The 20,131-nt window shown below is 45.8% G+C and overlaps 1 protein-coding gene across 1 annotated transcript in view; it reads left to right on the forward strand.

The window, feature by feature from the left end:
- scrib (scribble planar cell polarity protein) overlaps positions 1–20,131 on the forward strand; it is a 53,563-nt gene that overhangs the window by 11,929 nt on the left and 21,503 nt on the right. The window contains 18 exon segments of the mRNA XM_063912397.1: positions 7,919–8,036; positions 9,299–9,377; positions 9,828–9,917; positions 10,796–10,852; positions 11,237–11,300; positions 11,977–12,051; positions 12,239–12,383; positions 12,813–12,931; positions 13,070–13,269; positions 13,756–13,922; positions 14,129–14,256; positions 14,458–14,574; positions 14,741–14,920; positions 15,003–15,386; positions 16,962–17,024; positions 19,464–19,553; positions 19,641–19,718; positions 19,804–20,121. Of these exon segments, the coding sequence (XP_063768467.1) occupies positions 7,919–8,036; positions 9,299–9,377; positions 9,828–9,917; positions 10,796–10,852; positions 11,237–11,300; positions 11,977–12,051; positions 12,239–12,383; positions 12,813–12,931; positions 13,070–13,269; positions 13,756–13,922; positions 14,129–14,256; positions 14,458–14,574; positions 14,741–14,920; positions 15,003–15,386; positions 16,962–17,024; positions 19,464–19,553; positions 19,641–19,718; positions 19,804–20,121 (2,472 nt within the window).

A 20,131-nucleotide genomic window follows, 5' to 3' on the forward strand; every position in this document is an offset into this window, starting at 1 on the left:
ATGTAAGACTCTTTATCTGTTAAACCTTTTTTGTCAGTTTGTCTAGAGAACCTAAAACTGCTTTACCCAGGGCAAACTCTGTTACAGATTTTGAACGTATTGGCTGATTCAACCACATCAATAATGGCAGTATAACCTGGTGATAATGCAACATTAGCAAAAACCACATTCAAACGGTAATGAAGTAGTGTATATCGGAGTACCCTGGTTTCATTGTTTTGTTGTTGTTTATGGAAAATCATGGAATTTCACTGGCATTGATATGGACTGCTTTATTTCTGTTAGTGTGACACCCGCACACTAATCTCTGCGACATTACTCCGTCGTTGTTCGAGAGCTATCTTGATCCTTTAAAATAACAGCGTGCTCGGCCTAGGTCGACAAATTGCTAGCATGGTATTGGACGTGGAAATGAACATTCCAAAGCTATTCATTCCCATGCCAGTTTCCCAACATTCCTGAGAGAGAAATCTAAAGACAGAGACCTGTGTGCTAGCCTGCTGCAAGAGGGAAAATGCTGAGACTGCTTCTGGAAGAGGAAAGATACTGAGCCACATGATCCTGTGAGGGAGGGCACAAACTGGTCACATACAATACAATAATTGTCCCGAGGCTGAACAACACGCATGCTGTTAGTCATTTAAGGTGTTTTCACTCGTCCCTGTAGTAAAAGATACGACTCCATGCATATCCTCCTGTTGAGTGCCCTATTTATACTAAATCAAGATGCTCCGAGCCACCTCTTGCTGCTCCCGATGTGTTTGATTATGTAATGTGCTAACTAGCCTGCAAATTACTTGTATACAAAGCTGTGGCAGTGCAATCCCAGAGGCAATGGTTGCCATGCTGGCCGCCCCCCCCTCCCTGCAGTGACTCACTTTGGGACAAACGGAGAGCTGGCAGACAGGCTGCACATACAGGATCCAGCCCATCCAGGAAAGAGCCAAACGTCCTCTGTGGACTGTAAACAATAGGGCCTCGGGTTTTGTGTCATGTTTGTGGGAACACAGACAGAGAATGGGAGAGCATGTGATGAGGTCCGGGGACAGAGAGGGGCCGAGGTGGAGGGGGAGGGCCTCCTCTGCAGTTTCAGAGCGTTGATGGAGAATCCCAAGGCCAGTTCAACGAAATGGTAACATTTGAATTGGGGAAGTTTGCTTTTCCCTCATTAATGTGTTGAAACATTGTTGTTTCCCATGTTTGTTCTGCTTCCTCTATTGTAGAAGTACGATGTTGTCAATAACTATCTATTTAGGTTTTGAGCTTTACTCTTCAGATTGTTGTAGCCAGACGAAACCTCGGCTTTACAACACCTGAAAGGGAACCACTCTGCCGGCAGTTGCTGCTCTGAAGAACACGAGTTTAAGGCTTCCTCCTGGCCGCTGCTTTGAATATTGTTTGGATTGCAAATCTGCGCTCTCTTCCTCTCTCTCGTTCTGTGTGGCGCTGTTGACAAGTTGAGCGGACATGTTGTACCAGGGCTGGAGGTGTGAGCTTTTCTATCAGTGTGACAGTTTTAGTAACCAAAGCAGTGATTAGCCCACCAACACGGTAACCGCAGAGGGATTACTCATCTATTTATAAAAATCGCTTTACCGCACAAAGCATCACACAAAACATAAACAAGAGCATGTCCTTTTGTATTGTTCTTCATGTGTAATGTAACTCACCAAGACTCCCGTTCTTTAGTCCCTAAAATAGCAATAAGGTGAGAAGGTATGCATTTTTCAGTGCACGTAATCTTTAGAGGTGTATTTCTGTGAGTGGATAGCCACACAAATGCCATGTCCACCTGTTCCCTCTCCATCAATCCGTCAGCCCTCTGAAACAACATGGGCGATATAGGCTTTCTATTTACTCCACAGTGCGCGTTGACATCTACAGCTGACAAATAGGACTCTATAAGCGACACATTCCAGGATGCACATTTGGCTGGATTCGTTTGGGATCCACTGAAACATAATAGCTTTGTGTCCACTCCACAGAACTCATTCCCATGAGCCATAGGGGGAAAAGCCCTTGTTGTCACTGTGGTTGTTTATTAACCATGTTGACCTAGAAGAAGTTTTTGGCACTCACAGTGGCTTAGTGGAAACACTATCCGGCCGCACTGTCTCTCCAGGAGGTCGCTTCGTGTTCACGGCGACCACACTTTGCCCTGAAGAGAGGGTTTCCCCTTTCCCCCTGCACGTCTTTCTCTTTAAACTGTGCATCCATCCACTCCTCGTTGAGTCTAGCCCGACTTCCTCACTTAAGAAAACATGGCAGCACAGCAAAGCACAGGATGTCCAGAGGGCAGCCAGAACAAGAGGGAGTTCTGTTTATGTAACGCCAGCGTGTTCATAACTAATAGTGGCCCCAGGTTCGGTTCTACCAGTGCATTAGTGGGAATGCTCATTGAAGGCGGTGCCCATACTCGGCTATGCACAACATTAGAGTTCATTAATACTGCTGCAAAACATAAACGACTGCTTTCCCTCGTAGGCAAAACACATAGACTCAACATGCATACACCGTTATGAGCTATAGCTTGGATTACCTGTTCAAACAGACATCCACCTGAATGAAATTGGTTTTTCAAAGGTGTCATCAAGCCTTTTTTCATTACCATCACATTATTTGCCTCATGTAAATCTTTCCAGGGCAGAAGTGCTACCAAAATGTTTTATATTTGTGGTTATCTCTTGTATGTGTTCTTGTCTGAGCCGGATCTGGCTACCGTAGTGTAAAGCTGCTAATGTTTAGGCGTGGCAGCTTCAGACATCAGCTGGCTTCAGCCGGGCTGCGTTTCCTCGGCACAGATCAAAGTCACCGGGACAGGTGTATCTTGACGGGAGTTAGCTACGCTGTCAGTCATGCCACCGCCTCCACCACACCCCTTCTCTCTGTGTGGCCTCTGCAGGGCCCGGAGCCGGATAAGGGAAGTCACGGCTGAAAGTGCCACTTAAGTGAAACACAAACACTAGCGCACATAGGCACCGTGTTTTACAATAGCACACAAACCTAATTACACGGCTCCTACAGAGACAGACCCCCGCACTGCATAGATCGTTCATGTTCTAATAGAATGCAGCGACGGATCGGCACCTAGTGTGTGTTAATGCTTCGGCTGTTCCTGTCCTGCTTGTTGCTTTCTCACAAATGCACTGAGCTGCAAACAACTGAGTGTGTGGGAGACAGTGGACGAGGGCAGAGGAAGTGGTGTGTAGGTTTTTCTAATTTTGGGCAGGTGGTGAGCTGCATTGTTGACCTTTTGTATGGGTTTATGATGAGGCCAATGGGAGTATTGTACTGTACACTGCCTGTGAACGACAATGGACTGAACTTAACCACTTTATTGACAGTCGTTCTTTTGGTTTGGATGAATAAATGAAATGATTCATCTTCAATAGAAAGGAGCAGTGAGTGTAGTCCGCTGATGATTTGTCGGTCAGTGGGTGAAGTCTCCCTTCCCATTAGTGTCCAGATCACTGTGGGAATCCATTGTTTGCCCTCTATTCCTCATTAATAATCCACCCTCACCCCTTTCTCTTCTCCTGCACACCCTTTTCTTCTCTGCACTGCTCTCCCCACTCTCCTTCTCTATCCTTCTTAGTCATTCCTTCCCTTTGTTATCCTTTTGCAACATTCCTCTTTCAAGTCTCCATCCTTCCAGTTCCAGCCCTCTCTCTCTTCTCTGTGGTGTCCTGTCAGACAATGGAGGAATCCCCTGGCTGGGCAGCAGGGGGGGGGGGGGGGGTATGTAGAGCTGGCCTGAGACTTGGCTGCATGGCCTTTGTCCCTCTGCCAAGGAAAATGGAGGGAACGCAGAGAAGTGGAGCACAGGGGAGGAGGGAGGGGAAGAGGACCAGTTGGGGTGTCATTCATGTGTGGAAGTTTTGGGAACTTTTTGTCTCCAACTTAAGGGGGAGGGGGTCGTGAGATGACCGAGAAGCAATACTTGCTGGTGCTTGTGCGTTTGCATTTACAACGGTGCGCTGAAGAAGTTTGAGTAAAGTGTGAATGCAGAGCTTGTGTGTGTGTGTGTGTGTGTGCTCACCTCCTGAGTTTATTCCACATCACTGACCGTGGCTATCTATAGAGCCGAGTGTGCAGTAATGAGGCTCGCCATTTGAGAGCAAGCTACTCAGTCAACCAAATCCTCTTGGCTTTTTATTTTTTTATTTCCCCCGGACACCGAATGAGTCCAGGCCAGCACAAAAGCATGTGCTCTCCCCCTCCCCTCCCCTCCCTTTCAGCCCCTCACCCCAGTAGTGTGTGTGTGCGGTTTGTGTGCACTGTGAGGGAATTCATATTGGGAAGAGTGGGAACATGCGGACTAGGGCAGCGGGCAGATTTGGCACAAGATTAAGAAGCTGGGGAATGTGTGAAAAGGACTTTGAGTTATAGAGAAGGAAGCATGTTGGAGTACAATTAGACAGAATAGGCGAGAGAGGATTGGTGATGCTAAGTCACTCGACTTGCCTCATTCCCAGCGAATTTGGAGATCAGTGGGTCCATTGATCAAATCTCTCCGTAGGCAAGCTGAGACCTGGCCACGTCCGTTAAGTTCTTCTTCATTTTTGTTTAACAGAATTCCAACACTGTGCTCCACTGTCTCTGCAGTAACACTAGCAAACACTGCTAGTATAGACAAATGATAGGTTAATGACAAACAGATTTGTAAATCTGGGGTGACTTTACGGTCTCCTGCACACGAAATGTGCTCCGAAGAGGGAGGTTGGATCTAGTGTGTGTGTGGCTGTGTGGCTGTGTGTGCGGGGCAGTAGGAGTAGGAGCGCTCTCTCTGTAGTCTAATGATTGGAGGGAAACCGTAAGCTAAATGGAGTCACTTGACTGGAACACTGCAGCCTCTGTCGAGTTCTGGCTGAGGCTCACTGCACGTACAGTGGGACATTACTCACACAGTTAACTCACATGTGTCACTGACATGCTTCTTTGATATGTGGTCATATTTGAATTGGGTTCTCTGGAGTGTTGTGAGGTCCAAAACATTAACATTCCACCCTGTGAATTTACAGTCTCTTCAGGAGCACATAAACACACCCATAAACACTCCTAAACAAACACCCACCGCTGCTAATACGCATGAACACACAAATATGAACGTTAACATACTGCTTCCCCCCCACCCCCCACCCCCCACCGACACACACATGCGGAGTCCTAGTGCTGAAAACCAGAGTTCCTGGCAACCTGAACCAAAGTCAAACTAAGACTCTGTAAACAGTGGTGTGGGTGTGTGCTGACTTACAGACCTACAGCACAGGATCCTCTCTCCTGTGGATGTCTGCAAAATGCACACACACACATAAAACACACATCCTGTGGCACAGTAACACGGCCTGAGTGGAAGCTAAGCAGATGAGACAAAGCAGAGCGTTTTGCAATGCGGCGCACACGCTCACTGAAGTGCAGTGTGTGTGCAGCAAGGCCTCCCTGTCTCTCTCATCGCGCACACACACACACACACACACACACACACACACACACACACACACACACACACACACACACACACACACACACTGCTCTCTTTCTCATGGGTTGCCCATGGGTCAAACGGCTTCCTTAACTTTTTCAATAACGGGGGATATCTCATACAAGTACCACACCACGGAAGCTTGACACTAGCTTGAGTTGGGCACGTTGTGGATGTTACGCAGATGAGCAAAACAAATGAGCAAAACTGTTAGTTTGTGAATTGGCTGTAGTGACTGCTGCGCTGTGCTCTCGAGACCCCACACTGCCCTCTGCTGACGTGGCTATCATTAATCTACTCCCCCTCTCACTCCCTACTGTTCCACACTACTACATCCTCCCTCCCTTAAGCAAACAGCTCTCACAAGGCCTTTAATTAAACCATCCCAGTTCCGAAGTTGAAAGGAAATGTAGCACGCCACTTCTAACCGACGTGCTGCCTCGCTCTATAAATGGTTACTCACACACACACACACACAGTCCTGTAAAAACGGAGTCACTGGGTAGACCGTTGCTGCTCTCTGATACAATGAAAAGACGGTGGCTGGACACTAAATCCCAGAGCTCCCACTTGTTATTCCAACTGACCCATTGGCCCGTATAACACTGCCGGGGCTCCATTGTTTCATTTGAAAGTACATCAGTCAGTGGGAAACGGCAGGGACTTGAAATCCAGTTCACATCGATGGAATTAGTAGTAAAGTGTTGGGACGCTTGCACCAAAGAACGGATTTATTCCATGTGCAGCCCGTTTGTTTACAGCATCACAGTTGTCTGTTGTGCAGCGTGTGTGTGAGCGGCCACTCAGAGTGTTCATAAGCACTTGTTTTCAGGTTTGATCATATTTGCGTTCCCGTCTCTACTGATCGAGCTTTGGGCGCTATCAAGAAAGGATAGGATTTCACTGATGCACTAACTCTTTAAGTTATTGGTTTAGCTTGAAATTAAGATTGTGTGAATGTGTATTACGTTAATAAGGCTGTCATGCTTTGTTAAGAGAGTACTGCCTCACCATGGGAAGTTAACATGAGGTGTGTTCGAGTTGTTTGGTGTGTTTTTCTACACTTTCCCGAGAGGCTCCCGAGTGTCACCTGTTCTGCCTGCATCACCTCCCCTCCTGGGGGCCGTTCACATCTGGGCTTGGCCCCGGTCACATGGCATCTCCTGTTTCCTGTTCCTGTCACCTGATACCTGTCACCTGCTCCTCAGTGAGCAAACGCCCTCCGTCTCTCTCTACTTCTGTCCCATCCTTTATGCTTGCCAGGTGGGGAAGTGTTGGGAAAGTACTAACAAGCTCCGTCTTGCACTTCCAGCAAACTTCAGACAGTTGCTCGAAAAAAGAAAAAAACAAACATGCTGATGTAGCTCCAACACTCCCCTTCCAAACACAATGCACATGCCTCGTTAAGAGCATGAGCTGTCTGTCATCGAGGAGCTGTAGCATTCTTCTTTGTCAGCGTGATTGAGGAGCTGTCTCCCAGCGTGTTGCGCTGACAGGAATGTGTGTATGCGTGTTTTCACACTGCTGTCAAGAACAAGGCTGACAATAGCCATCAAAAGTGTTGTGCTTTCTGATTTACCTCATATAGTTTGGAAACGTAAAGTAGCAGTTCTACATTTGCAAAATTAAAATCTCAATCACGAAGGACATTTTTCAAATCAGTATATTAATCTGTGGCGCTGACACACAATCGTTGTGTTTGACCAGATTTAATTGGAATTAGGGTTTAGGCTCCAAGCTCGCAGAAATGTGTGCCCCCTATGTCAGAAAGCATCCCTGAATAATGAGTTTACACAAATTCCTACCCCAGAAAGTGCAAGTCAGCGAGTTTCCCAAGAGTCTGAGTGGACCGGGCAGACAGTGGGTCCTCTGTGGGCTGCGCAACCAGGGCCTGAATGAGGGGGTTGATCACTGCATAGTTACTCCTGCTGTTCCCCGCCAGCCTGTCTTGTCTGTCCGTCTTCACGGCAGATGATACACACAAACACACACGGAGACACACACAGCGCTGCTGGCGGAGGAATGCTTCTGAACGCTGTCCCGTCCAACAAGCAGCCTCTTGTGAAGGCACTTGGCACGGCCACAGCAGCAGCACTCTTCTCAGCTCTCCCATCCAAAGACGCTTTGTTTGGTTGGCGTTGCCATGGTGAGGAAGAGTTTTTGGGAATACGACGATGGAATGTTTTTTTAATTTTTTTAGAAACCAGTCCCGGAAATGGCCCTCATTTGAATGTACAGAATGTTTTCAGTTCCCAGCCAGACAGAAATGTAAGCGGCATTGAGAACGCTAATAACAGTAATCCTAACATACCATTTTAAAGTCTGCCGTCACACTTGCTCTTGATCAGTTTAAAAAGAAACCATTACGGCGGGAATCGAAAGACATTTTCTTTCAAAGTTCTGTTTTGATTGACATGTTTGTATGTGTCTCCACAGCCTTTCTTCCGACTACTGAACCTACGGAAGCTCGGCCTCAGTGACAATGAGATCCAGAGACTCCCTCCCGAGGTGGCCAACTTCATGCAGCTGGTGGAGCTTGACATCTCCAGAAATGGTACACACAACATTCACAAGTTACTGTGTGTGTTTCTCTACAATCCCGGCGTGTTAGACCGCCCAATTAACACACAATGGCTGTAAAGACCTGTCTAGACCACCCCCAAAATCACCAAACAACAAAGATTTAAAAAGTGACTCTGCTAGCTGGATACATACAAACTGCCAGATTATTCAGTTTACCCCCGGGCACAACTGACACACTCATACCTGAATATCCATGCCCCTAAATATTCCTATAACGCATGCAAACCAAAAAATCAGCATGCTTTTTCCCTGAGCAAGGGGTGAAACTCATTTAACTTTGGGCAGCTATTTCATTTCTCAGCTGTAACCACACACAAACACACACTCTCAGGCATACACATCTTGCCCTCTCAGTGTCCTTGCATGCTGCACCCAGATTCTCCGAGGCAGAATGGTAGGTGAGAGACATCTGCTGTGCAACACACTGCATCATCTGCGCTGGGAGCTGTGTGCAGTGGCCTGTGAGGGCCTTTCCCATCTGTCTGCTGGCTGCTGCCGGCTCCTGCCGCAGGACCGCGCTGAGCCAGATGAGGCTGCCTGACTCAGTAGGGATTTCTCAACATGCAGTTATCTACCGAGTTCCATCGGATCGAGGGTCTTTGCTCAGCCTAGATCTTTATAAGGGGGTAAAGTGCTGTCAGTTATGATCATAAAGAAGATTATTGCTTTTGTGATTTGAGATCACTAAGCTGAATGAGGTGTTTTTCAGCTGAAGGACAGTAGACGTGTGTTCCCTTGGAAGCAATATTTTTCTTGGTTTGAAATTGAGGTTGAACAGAACGGTTGCAAAACTGAGGAACAGCCCTATAATCAAAGAAGCCTTACCATCACCCAGCACGTCTAAATAGGTTTCACCCCCTTTTTTATTCCTGTACTTTACCATGCATAGGAACACCACTCTGTAAAGACAAAAGCTCTGAAGTAACAGCTTGATTTACAGAGACAGGGCTCCAGTTATCCTAATAATGACAGCTCCAAATGTGTGGTTACTCTCCAATTTCATGGTATGAAAATGCAGATACAATAGGGTGTTTTCCTGCTGTCCTTCGTAGTACAACCCCACCTCTCAATTTCCCCTTCTTTCTCTCACTTCCCCGCTCGTAGCCGTCTGGTTGATATTACAAGAACCTTAAAATGATTCCCTCTATAGAATATGCCCCCCCCCCCTCACTCAATCTGTGTGTCCACTGATGGTCTCCCCCCTCACACACACCTCCTCTTTTTCTCCTGCAGACATTCCTGAGATCCCCGAGAGCATTAAGTTTTGCAGGGCCTTGGAGATCGCCGACTTCAGCGGAAACCCCCTCTCCAGGTAACAGCCAGCCTCTCCATCCATCACTCCTGTGAGCAAATGGGATGTTTGCTATGGCTTTGAAAAATGAAACAAAGCCGGATTAAGTGTCATTTATGTGCTCTGGTTGCTCTTTCTTCTTTTTAATGTGCAGTGAATGATATTGAGCGTCTGCTGTACAGTGATTTGAAACTGAAATTCACGTACTTGTAACCTGAATACTCCTAAGATATGTTTTTATTTGGTCGCTGTTGCCCCGCTCTCTGATTGCACTTCTTTCCACATCCTTCATCCGTGATGTCTTGGTATTAAACCTTTTAACTTCCTCCTATAGAAAGGCTGGAATAAAGCGTTGATGCTGAGTGCTTGAACAGATGGGAGTATGTATAGGGTTAATAGTTGTGAGTCAAGTGATCCCATGTGCTGTACAGAACCCTAAAATTCTCTCTCCACTATTTTCCCCCCCTTCAGATTGCCGGATGGTTTCACTCAACTGCGAACGCTGGCTCACTTGGCACTCAACGACGTGTCCTTGCAGACATTGCCCAACGACGTTGGAAAGTATGTACTCAAGCAAAATCGATTAAAGTAGATTTTTTGAAGAGTTTTCATATCTAAATTGTATTAACTGTGCCCATAATCACCGTAAACAACCTTTTTGTTTTGTAGAATTTTGCTTTTCTGCCCCAAATCTTAATTAATAAAGGCGTCTTACACTTAAGTGATAAGTTATTTGAATGGAATAAAGCAATCAATTCATTTATCCCCCAAAAAATCGTTAGTAGACCCAAAAAAAGAGATTGTATGGTTGACTATTTATTCCTTTCACAAAATATTTGAAACAATGAGGATTCTGATAAATAATCATCAGTCATGTGGAAGACTAAGCAGACAAGACATTAAAATAACTGTGTGCTCAATAAAATAAATATATTTTTAATTTTACCCCAGCTTTTGAAACAAGGAAAATAAAACACTTACTCAACTTACAATATTACATATTATGCAAAATGAGAGAATTCGTCGAATACGGATATTCAGTTGTGAATTCTTCTACTTGAGAAACGTTAGGATTACAATCTTTGCCAAATTGTAAAGCTCTGTAATCGAGATATCACACTGTGGACAGACGGAGAGCTCAGTCAGATCCTTGATCATTCAGAAACTGAGCAGCTTCGAGAGGAGCGTAGTTCTGCTGCCCAGTGGGCTGTGAGGCAGCCCCTCTCTGGGCCCTTGGCCACTGCTGTGCATAGCCAGATGGAGGAGACCCTCACCATGCCAGGCAGCCCGCTCCAACAGACCTGCCATCTGACTAACCAACCTGCCTCTCCCCTCTCTCTCACCCCCCCACCCTCCCCTCTCGCCACCTGCCAACTCCTACCCCCTCTCTCTCTCTCTTTGACCCGCCTCCTTTTCACTGCCACTCCTCCTTTTTACAGCTTGGCCAACCTGGTGACGTTGGAGCTCAGAGACAACCAGCTGAAGTCGCTGCCCACGTAAGTGTCATCTCCCGCATCTCCCCCATCTCCCCCTTCTGTAGAGTACACATGCAGGACTCAACTCTTATCTAATTTCCCACCACCTAGTGCCTGTTGACTGGACAATAAACCTCAAATACATGAAGAGTTGTCCACCCTGATTCTCCTTTCTACTTCTACTTGTTTCCTTTTTATAAGAACTTCTCACCTACATACAAAGTAGTCTGAGAAAACGCCTACTGTACATGACATAAATGATAAGTTACCTGCAGCCACATTCTTTACATATGTCTTTACGTGCGAATGTGTGGTATGTCGTCATAGTAACAAAGCCCTGCTCTTTGTTCTTTCAGGCCATATATCAGTGCGACCTAATGTAAGTGCTATTTTGTGTGTATTCAGGTCCCTCTCCTTCCTGGTTAAACTGGAACAGCTGGACCTGGGCAGCAATGAACTGGAAGTTTTGGTAAGTAAAGACTCACAATCCACTTTTTTTAATCTTAGTTCTTCTTCTCAGTGCTCTAACAGCACACATGTATTTCACGTTGCTAGTGCAGCACTCTCAGACTGACATGTATCACAAAAGCCATCCCTCCTCAGACTCGCACCACAATAATTACAATCCAAACAGCATGATTACCTCACCAAACGCAGCAGAGCCGGTCTGTTAGACCTGAGGCCCTGCCTGCATATACCTCATAGTGAGCGCTGCTTTAAGTCTGGGAAACGCCCACCACGTCTCATGGGACGGTAAACAATTCCTCATGACCCGACAAGGGCGGAGGCTGAGCAAATACTCCACAACTATGATGAAAGGTTGCCTTCCATAAGCCACTCGATACTTCAATTTGAGGATACTCTAGAACCGACAGATCCTAGGATTGTAAATAAATTGAATGTTTTACTGTAATTGACCTTGAACTTTAATCACGAAATGCATCTACAAAGTGCATGTGTGTTTAGGGCACATGATTTCTGTTTGCTGTGTCCTGAACCATCAAAACAGTTTTCAGATTCACTAACTCTGGCGTGCGTTTATGAAATCATGCAGCCCCTGGCACTTTACCAAATATAATAAACTGCCCCAATGTCCTCCCTCCTCCTCCTCCTCCTCCTCCTCTCTGCTATGATTCATCTCCTAGCCGGACACCCTAGGTGCTCTCCCCAACCTTAGGGAGCTTTGGCTGGACCGCAACCAGTTGTCCTCATTACCACCGGTAAGTACAGCTTCAAAGAAATGGGTTTTATAATTAAATATCATTTTTTTATAAATGAAACTGCTGTCCACATATGCAGTTGTCTCCCAGTTTCTTCCCTTTGTTTTCGTTTCGTGAAGGTAATGGTTGTGTTGGGCGTCCGTGGCTCTCTGTAAGTGGTACTTATTGTGTGTGTGTGTGTGTGCAGGAGCTGGGGAACCTCCGGAGACTGGTGTGTCTGGATGTGTCAGAGAATCGTCTGGAGGAGCTGCCCTCGGAGCTGAACGGCCTCCTGGCTCTCACTGACCTGCTGCTCACACAGAACCAGCTGGAGGACGTCCCAGACAGCATAGGTTAGAAAACACACGGGGAAAAAAAGTTGGTGGTTGAGGTTCATCCCAGTAACCATCCCTACCGTTAATAAACTCATGGCTCCCTATGAATGTGTCATCTGTGCAAATACTGTATGAGAATATTTTAAGTGCTGCTCAAACAGCTAGATAGAAATTAGGTCAATATTAGTTGACATCAAAGAACCCCCCGCATTTCAGATGTTTGCGCTCTAATTAGGCAGTAGTAGTTTGAATAATCCTTAAAGCAGGCATACAGTGAGTGGAGACGGTGCTTTGTTGAATGACAACACTGCCCTCTACTGGAGGAATAATGCTAGTGAGGAGTGACTCAAGCTCTGCGGCCTGTTATCAGTTTTTCGGAGCATGAATCCATTTAAAAATATCTGTGTGAATACCATTTTGTTTAACTGCTGCTGTGTTTGTGTCCAGGCTGCCTGAAACAGCTGTCTATCTTCAAAGTGGACCAGAACAGACTGACCCAACTGACTGATTCAATAGGAGAGTGTGAAAACCTCACAGAACTCGTCTTAACAGAGAACCTTTTACAGGTAAGGAGATACTAACAACCTCACTGACGCAGTTAGGATGCATAAATGCCCATTAGTACCTTAGTACCTTAACAGCTATTAAAGCCTCATTGATCATTTGCACTGAATATTAATGACTTCCTTCTCCCTCCCTCAAAGTCACTTCCTCGCTCGCTGGGCAAGCTGAAGAAGCTGACCAACCTGAATGTAGACCGCAACCGTTTGGGCAACGTGCCCAAAGAGCTGGGCGGCTGTGCCAGCCTCAACGTCCTCTCTCTGAGAGACAACCGCCTGGGCAAGCTGCCTGCTGAGCTCGCAGATGCCACTGAGCTGCATGTGCTGGATGTGGCTGGAAATAGGTAAACCTCTCCTAAAACCCTGACCTGTACATGATTCATGGAAGCTTTACATGCCAAGGTCAAAGATTTAGTTGAAATGCCTTTGCCAAAATCGCAGCATTACCAGCACCCTGCGGTTGTGGCTTTCTTAACTGTGATCAGGAGCAAACACTATAACCTTGTAGGGATGTCTTTCTGAAGCTCTGCTGCTAAGTTATGGAAAAATAATGTATTGGAAAACTCCAAGCACATGCATCATTGTCAAAGAGCAGTGGTGGCCAATTTCCAAAAAGTTATAGAGGGAGCAAGGTTTCTGCAGAGTTATGAAGGTCATCCCTGCAGTTATTTCCCTCTGTGAGCATAAATGCATGAACTTACAAAGTTTCTTCAACTCTAAATTTAAGGTGCGAGTTTGGCAATTGCCAAAACAGATATCTTAGACCATATCGTTGTACTTACTGCCATTAAAACGTTTGTGACTCATCCCTCAACCGGTCTTTCGTCCAGATTACAAAACCTGCCTTTTGCCCTGACAAACCTCAACCTGAAGGCCATGTGGCTCGCAGAGAACCAGTCACAGCCAATGCTCAAGTTCCAGACAGAGGATGATGAGCAGACGGGTGAGAAGGTGCTGACCTGCTATCTCCTGCCTCAGCAGCCTTCCCCTAGCCTCGGTGAGTAGACCTCAGGAAACGCAATGTGAAGTCTTTATTGGATTATAGTTTGTTTTATTAGACATGCAGTAAATAGAGAAGTCTTTGTCTATGTTATATTGAATAATCTCACCAGAAATAGCTCCTAAAATGACATATGGATACTGAGACTCATATTCAGGAACAGCTCCTCTGATCTACGGCTATCTCCCTCTCTTGTTCCACAGAGAACTTGCTGCAGAACAGTGTGGACGACAGTTGGACGGACAGCAACCTTAACCGAGTGTCAGTCATTCAGTTCCAGGAGGAGACCAAGGGAGAGGAGGAGGATGATGAAGCTGCTGCAGAACGCAGAGTGAGGAAACACAGCATTACAGTGTCACTTTATATCCTCTTTACGTGCTATTTTGCTCAGATTATTTACGTGTTTTGCCTTTCTAGATACCAGCCTTAATACTACATCTCTGTTATGACTGACTAAAGTTTTTGTAACAGCCCCTTTACTACGGCATACTTGTGGAGTCAATTCGTGTTTTAACCAACTCTTCTTTGTCAGGGCCTTCAGCGAAGGGCAACACCGCACCCCAGTGAGCTGAAGGTGATGAAGAAGGTGATTGAGGAGAGGAGGAATGAAGCTTACACATCCAGGGATGGAGAGTCCCCTGATTCACAGGTACACACCTCACTCTGTATAAGGATTCACACGTCAACTCTGCCTGCAGACCGTCATTGCTTCATTTTCTTGCACTAATCTTATTTTGTGACATAAAATCGCACTCTGCTGTAGGAAGGCATCAGTCAGTCTTGTGCAAAATTCCCAATCTCACTTTTGTATTTAGGAGAAACGGCTCAGTGACCTCTCCAATCAGAGCCATGACTCTCAGGTGTCCAATAGCACACTGTCGGCCACCTCCCACGAAGAGAGACACAATGCTACGTCGCATAGGGAGGACCTTGTAGACGGCCACGGCCATCAGGATGAGGACGAGCTGGATGAGATGGAAGTGGAGTACATTGAGGTGAATTTTTAGAAAATGATACAACCTTTTGTTACATGTCATCTTCTAATCAAATTAAATCTCAATCTTCTCTTCCCTCCAGCCCACTGTGCACTTTGCAGAGGAGCCCATGATCCGGGGTCTGGATGACGACGAGGAGGAGGACGGGGAAGACGGCGAGAGGAGTGACGAGGAGGAGAGACCGGCTTTCCCCGCAGAGAAGCAGCGCCTGATCAGAAAGGACACGCCGCACTACAAGAAGCACTTCAAGATCACCAAGCTGCCCAAACCCGAGACTGTGGCGGCACTGCTGCAGGGCTTCAACCCCGACAGCATGAACTCTCCCCCACAGCCTGCACAGGAGGAGGAGGAGGATGAGGAGGAGGAGGAGGAAGAGGAAGAGCTGAGTATGTGCACCCCTCAGCACCATAACAGGATGGAGGCGCTGGAAGACAGTCGGCTCCAGGTCAACTCCAGTCAAGTAAAGGTAAAGGGGTCCCACCACTGGCTCGGTGTGTTTCAGGAAGACAGAGAATAGGAGGGAAGAAACAGTTGAATATGATAGGGAAGGCTATGATTTCCTTTCAAACATTTAGAAATCCAGTCTATACATTAGGAATAGTGCAGGACAGGCAGTAATCTCTATTCATGTATTTAAATTGATATATTTTTTGCTTGCTCATTGCATCTATGCACACACTTAATACTGTATGCATAGAGTGCCCTCACCACCCTGCAAGTTGCATTCAGTTTGGAGTGGGCTGCCAGTATTTATGAACGATGTGGCATTGCATGCAGGGTCATTGTGTAAATGAAGCGACTGCCCTTTGCTGTAAATCAAGGGGGATGTTTTTCTCAGGAGTGGAGTTTGCGTTTTAACCGCAAACTCTGCAACAGTCTCCGAAACTCTGCTTTTCGCCCTCCTCCAAACGCCTACAAACACCCAGAGGTCATTGCTGATAATGCTTTCCAATAGCTCATATATCATTTCAGATTGATTTGATGCATAAACAACACAAATGTACACCTTTTGAGAGATTCCCTTTGTGCTTCCAAATGAAATAGGTGAATTAATCGTAGTTCATGCCCAATAATGTAATATAATACATCTATGAAGGCCTTTCTTCAGCAACACAGGCCCCGGCTAGCACTGAACTTCTCACTATATTATCAGCCATCTCCTGTTTTAATTAAATAATGACATTTCACACTCTGCTACTGTAACAGTGTGTGTGTGTGTGTTTGTTAGTGTGAATGAAATGAATGTAGTCTGCTCCGGTGCCACTTATGAAACTCAATCTCCTTATCGATCAAACTTAATTTGGGGAGACCTAATGAAAAATGTTTTGATTCATCATGCTGATTGTAAAACTCCTTTTTAACGCTGTGATCAAACATCATCATCTCACCAAATCTGTTGTGTGTGTGTATGTGTGGGTCTGTTTGTGTGGCTGACTTGAGACCAACCAGAACATGTATTGGCAGAGCTGGAATGTGAGATCCAACGATCCTTGTTTGTGTAATATGGTAATAATCATTTATGGGATGTTTAAATTGTGATAGAGAGTAAGATGAATCAAATTCATTTCATCAAATATTTTTTTCCTATGAATTTCTTTTGTAAAGTCAGCTTTTAGATATCTTTGTAAGCTGTAAATGTTTGTTTTTTTGTACAAAAGTAGGCTCTAAATCAAAGCTTGCTCCTGGAGGAATTTGCTTTCTGTGGTGTGGAGGCTGAGCTTATTCCGGTCTGGGAGCTTTTGCCTTCTCCTGTCCGCTCTCTCTGCACTGTAGCTCAGCTCCTTGGTCTTGTCTTTCCATCTCTGCCTGTATTTGCTTCTGGTGGCTGGGGGGTGAATGTGACATTGCTTCTGCTCTAAGGGGGGTCCATCCCAGTGGAATTGAAGGTTCTACAACCTGCAGACAGTGGAGTGTTGGGTGTGTTTGGTGAAGTTCATGGAGAGTGTGAGAAAGGGATTGTTTTGTATGTATGTGTGTGTGAGCATATTTTTATTTTGGCCTGACTAATCCGCATGCCTCTCGCTGGTTCCTGTCCTAACAGGGGGTGTCATTTGATCAAGTCAATAATCTGCTGATTGAACCTGCTCGAATTGAGGAGGAAGAGGTCTGTACATACTCTTTCCCGTCCACTCTGTTTCTCCGTGTCCCTCACTCACTCACTCATGCACCCACTTGTATCCTAAGGTGGAGAAAGTCCCCACACAATCCAAGGGTTAATCCAAGCCAATCACGAGGGACCCCCTAACCACAACTCATTCATGAGATGTGTGGCAGAACCTGGATGCAGGAGGGAGTAGCCATGAGAGCAAACTTGCAATGAGGATTCACAACGCTGTGTTTGAGTGCATCCTGGGAGATGAGACTGTATTTCCAGACAGTTCTTATGTATCTAATCAGCTTCAGTTAATACCATTTGAGCATGCACTCTTTTAATTTTGTATTAATGACCAACTTTACTCTTCAATATGTGGCAATTCTCAAAAACGTTTGAGTGAGCTGCAGACCTTTAGTTGCATCCCTGAACACCACTAATCATGAAACTGTTCAGACTAAACGTAAGAAACTTCGACCATGACAGAATATAATCACCTTTTTATATTTTGAGCCTTTGGAGCAATAGGTTTGCATCTATAGTGTGGTGTATCCTTTTAGGAGTCACAGGACAAAGTGTCAATGCATAACAATGTGAAATGAGTGCCACCACCCACCACCAGCAACATTTTGTTAAAGCTAGTCGTTTTTCGGCTTCTTTTGTAGGCTCCATTTCTCTTACAGGAAATGGTTAACCTTAAAGCCTCCGGGAATGGCTGATAGTTACACAGAATTATCATGTTTGATCTTTGTGAGGCCATTGCCAGAATAAACAATGCTAAGTAAATATCAAGCAGAGAACTCTGAGTAACAGCTACATGATTGTTGGTAATAACCATGTCCTTGCATAGCATGCAGAATCAGCTACCTTTGACAGCATTGCACATACCCTAAAACAATAAATACTCATTATTGGTGCGTTGGAAACCCTGATTTTCAAATAATTATGATTCCTCTGGATGCCCATAGCTGTGACGTCTTCCTCTTTATTCTTTTATCACATTTTATGCATTTGTCATTCATCAGCTTTCCTTTAAATGCTGGGAACACTCAAAATGCCTCAAAGTTTTGACAGTCCAGCACCAGGTTCTGCCACGCTACATCTCTGCTCCTCCACCTTTCCTCTGCTTCTGCTGCTTCGCTCCCCCCCCCCCTGTCCACGCTGCCCTGGAATGAATGGGCTGCTTCACCAGCTTCCTCCAGGGGCCTCTGTTTGGTACGAAGTAGGTTATGCATCAACGACCAGAAGAGGATCTCAAGACTGATGAAGAGGGAGGCGGTTTCTTCCCAGCAGTCTCATTTTCCTACTGTTATCCTGTATAGATTTGATGCTGTCCTGAGTTATCGGGACAGTCACCCCCAAAATCTCACTGTTTATTTATTTTGGTGTGTGTTACCTTGCCTAGTGCTTCTGATGTCAGCTGTATTAGCTTATGCTTAAAGCACGACACAAATACCACACCAAAACAATCGAGATGGATAAAAAAACAGAACAAAAGAGAACATTTGAAAAATGATTTTGGGTTTTTAATTGTAGAAATGAACCAAAACTGCGGTGTTAATCTTTGTACACAACATATTTATATTTCTAGCATGGTTTAGTTTATAATGTTTAATAGGAATACTCGTTGATGCTGTTTAGTCTTTGAGAACAACGCTTTTACTGAAACTTTAAGTGGTATTTATTCTTTTTTGAATCATTGTCTCTGCCAGTATTTGGAAGACTATCGTGTTTATGTCTGAGTTGTTTGCTTAAGACACGTTTGTCATCTCGTTGCAAGTGTAAAACCGTCTTCACATCCAGGACACTACACACTCTTCTCATCTTTTAGCTCTCCTTTTCCTTTCACCTCATTTGTATGCAATTCCTCCCCTTTTTGCATGGCTTGCAAGTCCACAGAATACACACAGTGTGTTACGCCTTACCTGGTGTTTGAAGTCCCTCCTCCCGTACATACACAAGACACATTGCTTTTGGTAAGGGTGAGGCCTCTGAGAGTTAAGAGGCCTTTAGACGATGTGTGTTTGTTCACTTCGTCTGAAGTCAGCTGTCAGTTAAGTGGATTATGGTAGATAACTAATTCTATTTTTGATCAATCTGTTTTCAGTACACATACAAACGCAAGCGCACTTACTAAAAAGGCTATTTAAAGCTCAATTATAAGGCACAAAAGGCCAACTTCCACTTAAAACTGACTTTAGGCTCCAGACAGTGTCTCTCCATCCATCTATTAGCATGTGAGGATGCTGCTGTGATCACACTGACACCACCCTCTGGCAGAAAGAGGGAGGTCACCCATGATATATATCAGAGTTTAAGATAAATGGTAATCAACTCTTTTTTAAATCTTATTAAAATCGTGGGCTCTCCTCCCTCTCAATCCGTCCTGCGAGTGGTGTTCAGAGGGGTTTCATTAGTAGTTGTGCTGACTCCCCCCTCTTCAACTTGCAGCACTCGCTGATCATCATGCGACAGACTGGCGGCCTCGGTATCAGCATTGCTGGAGGGAAAGGATCTACACCTTACAAGGGAGATGATGAGGTGAGATGCGTGTCTGGAGTCTGAGTAGGTTAAACAAATCAGACGCCATAGATAATACAAATTAAACCATCATATGTTTGTTTTTAGGGAATTTTCATCTCCAGAGTATCTGAAGATGGCCCTGCCGCCAGAGCAGGGATAAAAGTGGGAGACAAACTCCTAGAGGTAAGAAACCTTCTGTGAGCGCAGCGCCTTCCTCTGATTTATGGTAACATCTGTTATTGACCAGCATTCCCTCTGCTCGGCGCAGGTCAATGGAGTGGACCTCCACGAAGCAGAACATCACACGGCGGTGGAAGCTCTCCGGAGCTCTGGCGCTACAGTGTCCATGTCGGTGCTGCGGGAGCATATGGTGGAGCCGGAGAACGCCATCACCACCACGCCACTGAGGCCGGAGGACAGCTATTTCCCGCGCGAGAGACGGAGCAGCGGCATCGCCTTCAACATGGAGACGGCTCCCGCCGGGCCACAGCAGCGGCTCTCCACCTGCCTGATCCGGAACGACAAGGGGCTGGGGTTCAGCATCGCAGGGGGCAAAGGCTCCACCCCTTACCGCACAGCAGACACAGTGAGACACC

Source organism: Eleginops maclovinus, chromosome 21, assembly GCF_036324505.1.
Source record: "Eleginops maclovinus isolate JMC-PN-2008 ecotype Puerto Natales chromosome 21, JC_Emac_rtc_rv5, whole genome shotgun sequence".
NCBI classification, from domain to species: Eukaryota; Metazoa; Chordata; class Actinopteri; order Perciformes; family Eleginopidae; genus Eleginops; species Eleginops maclovinus.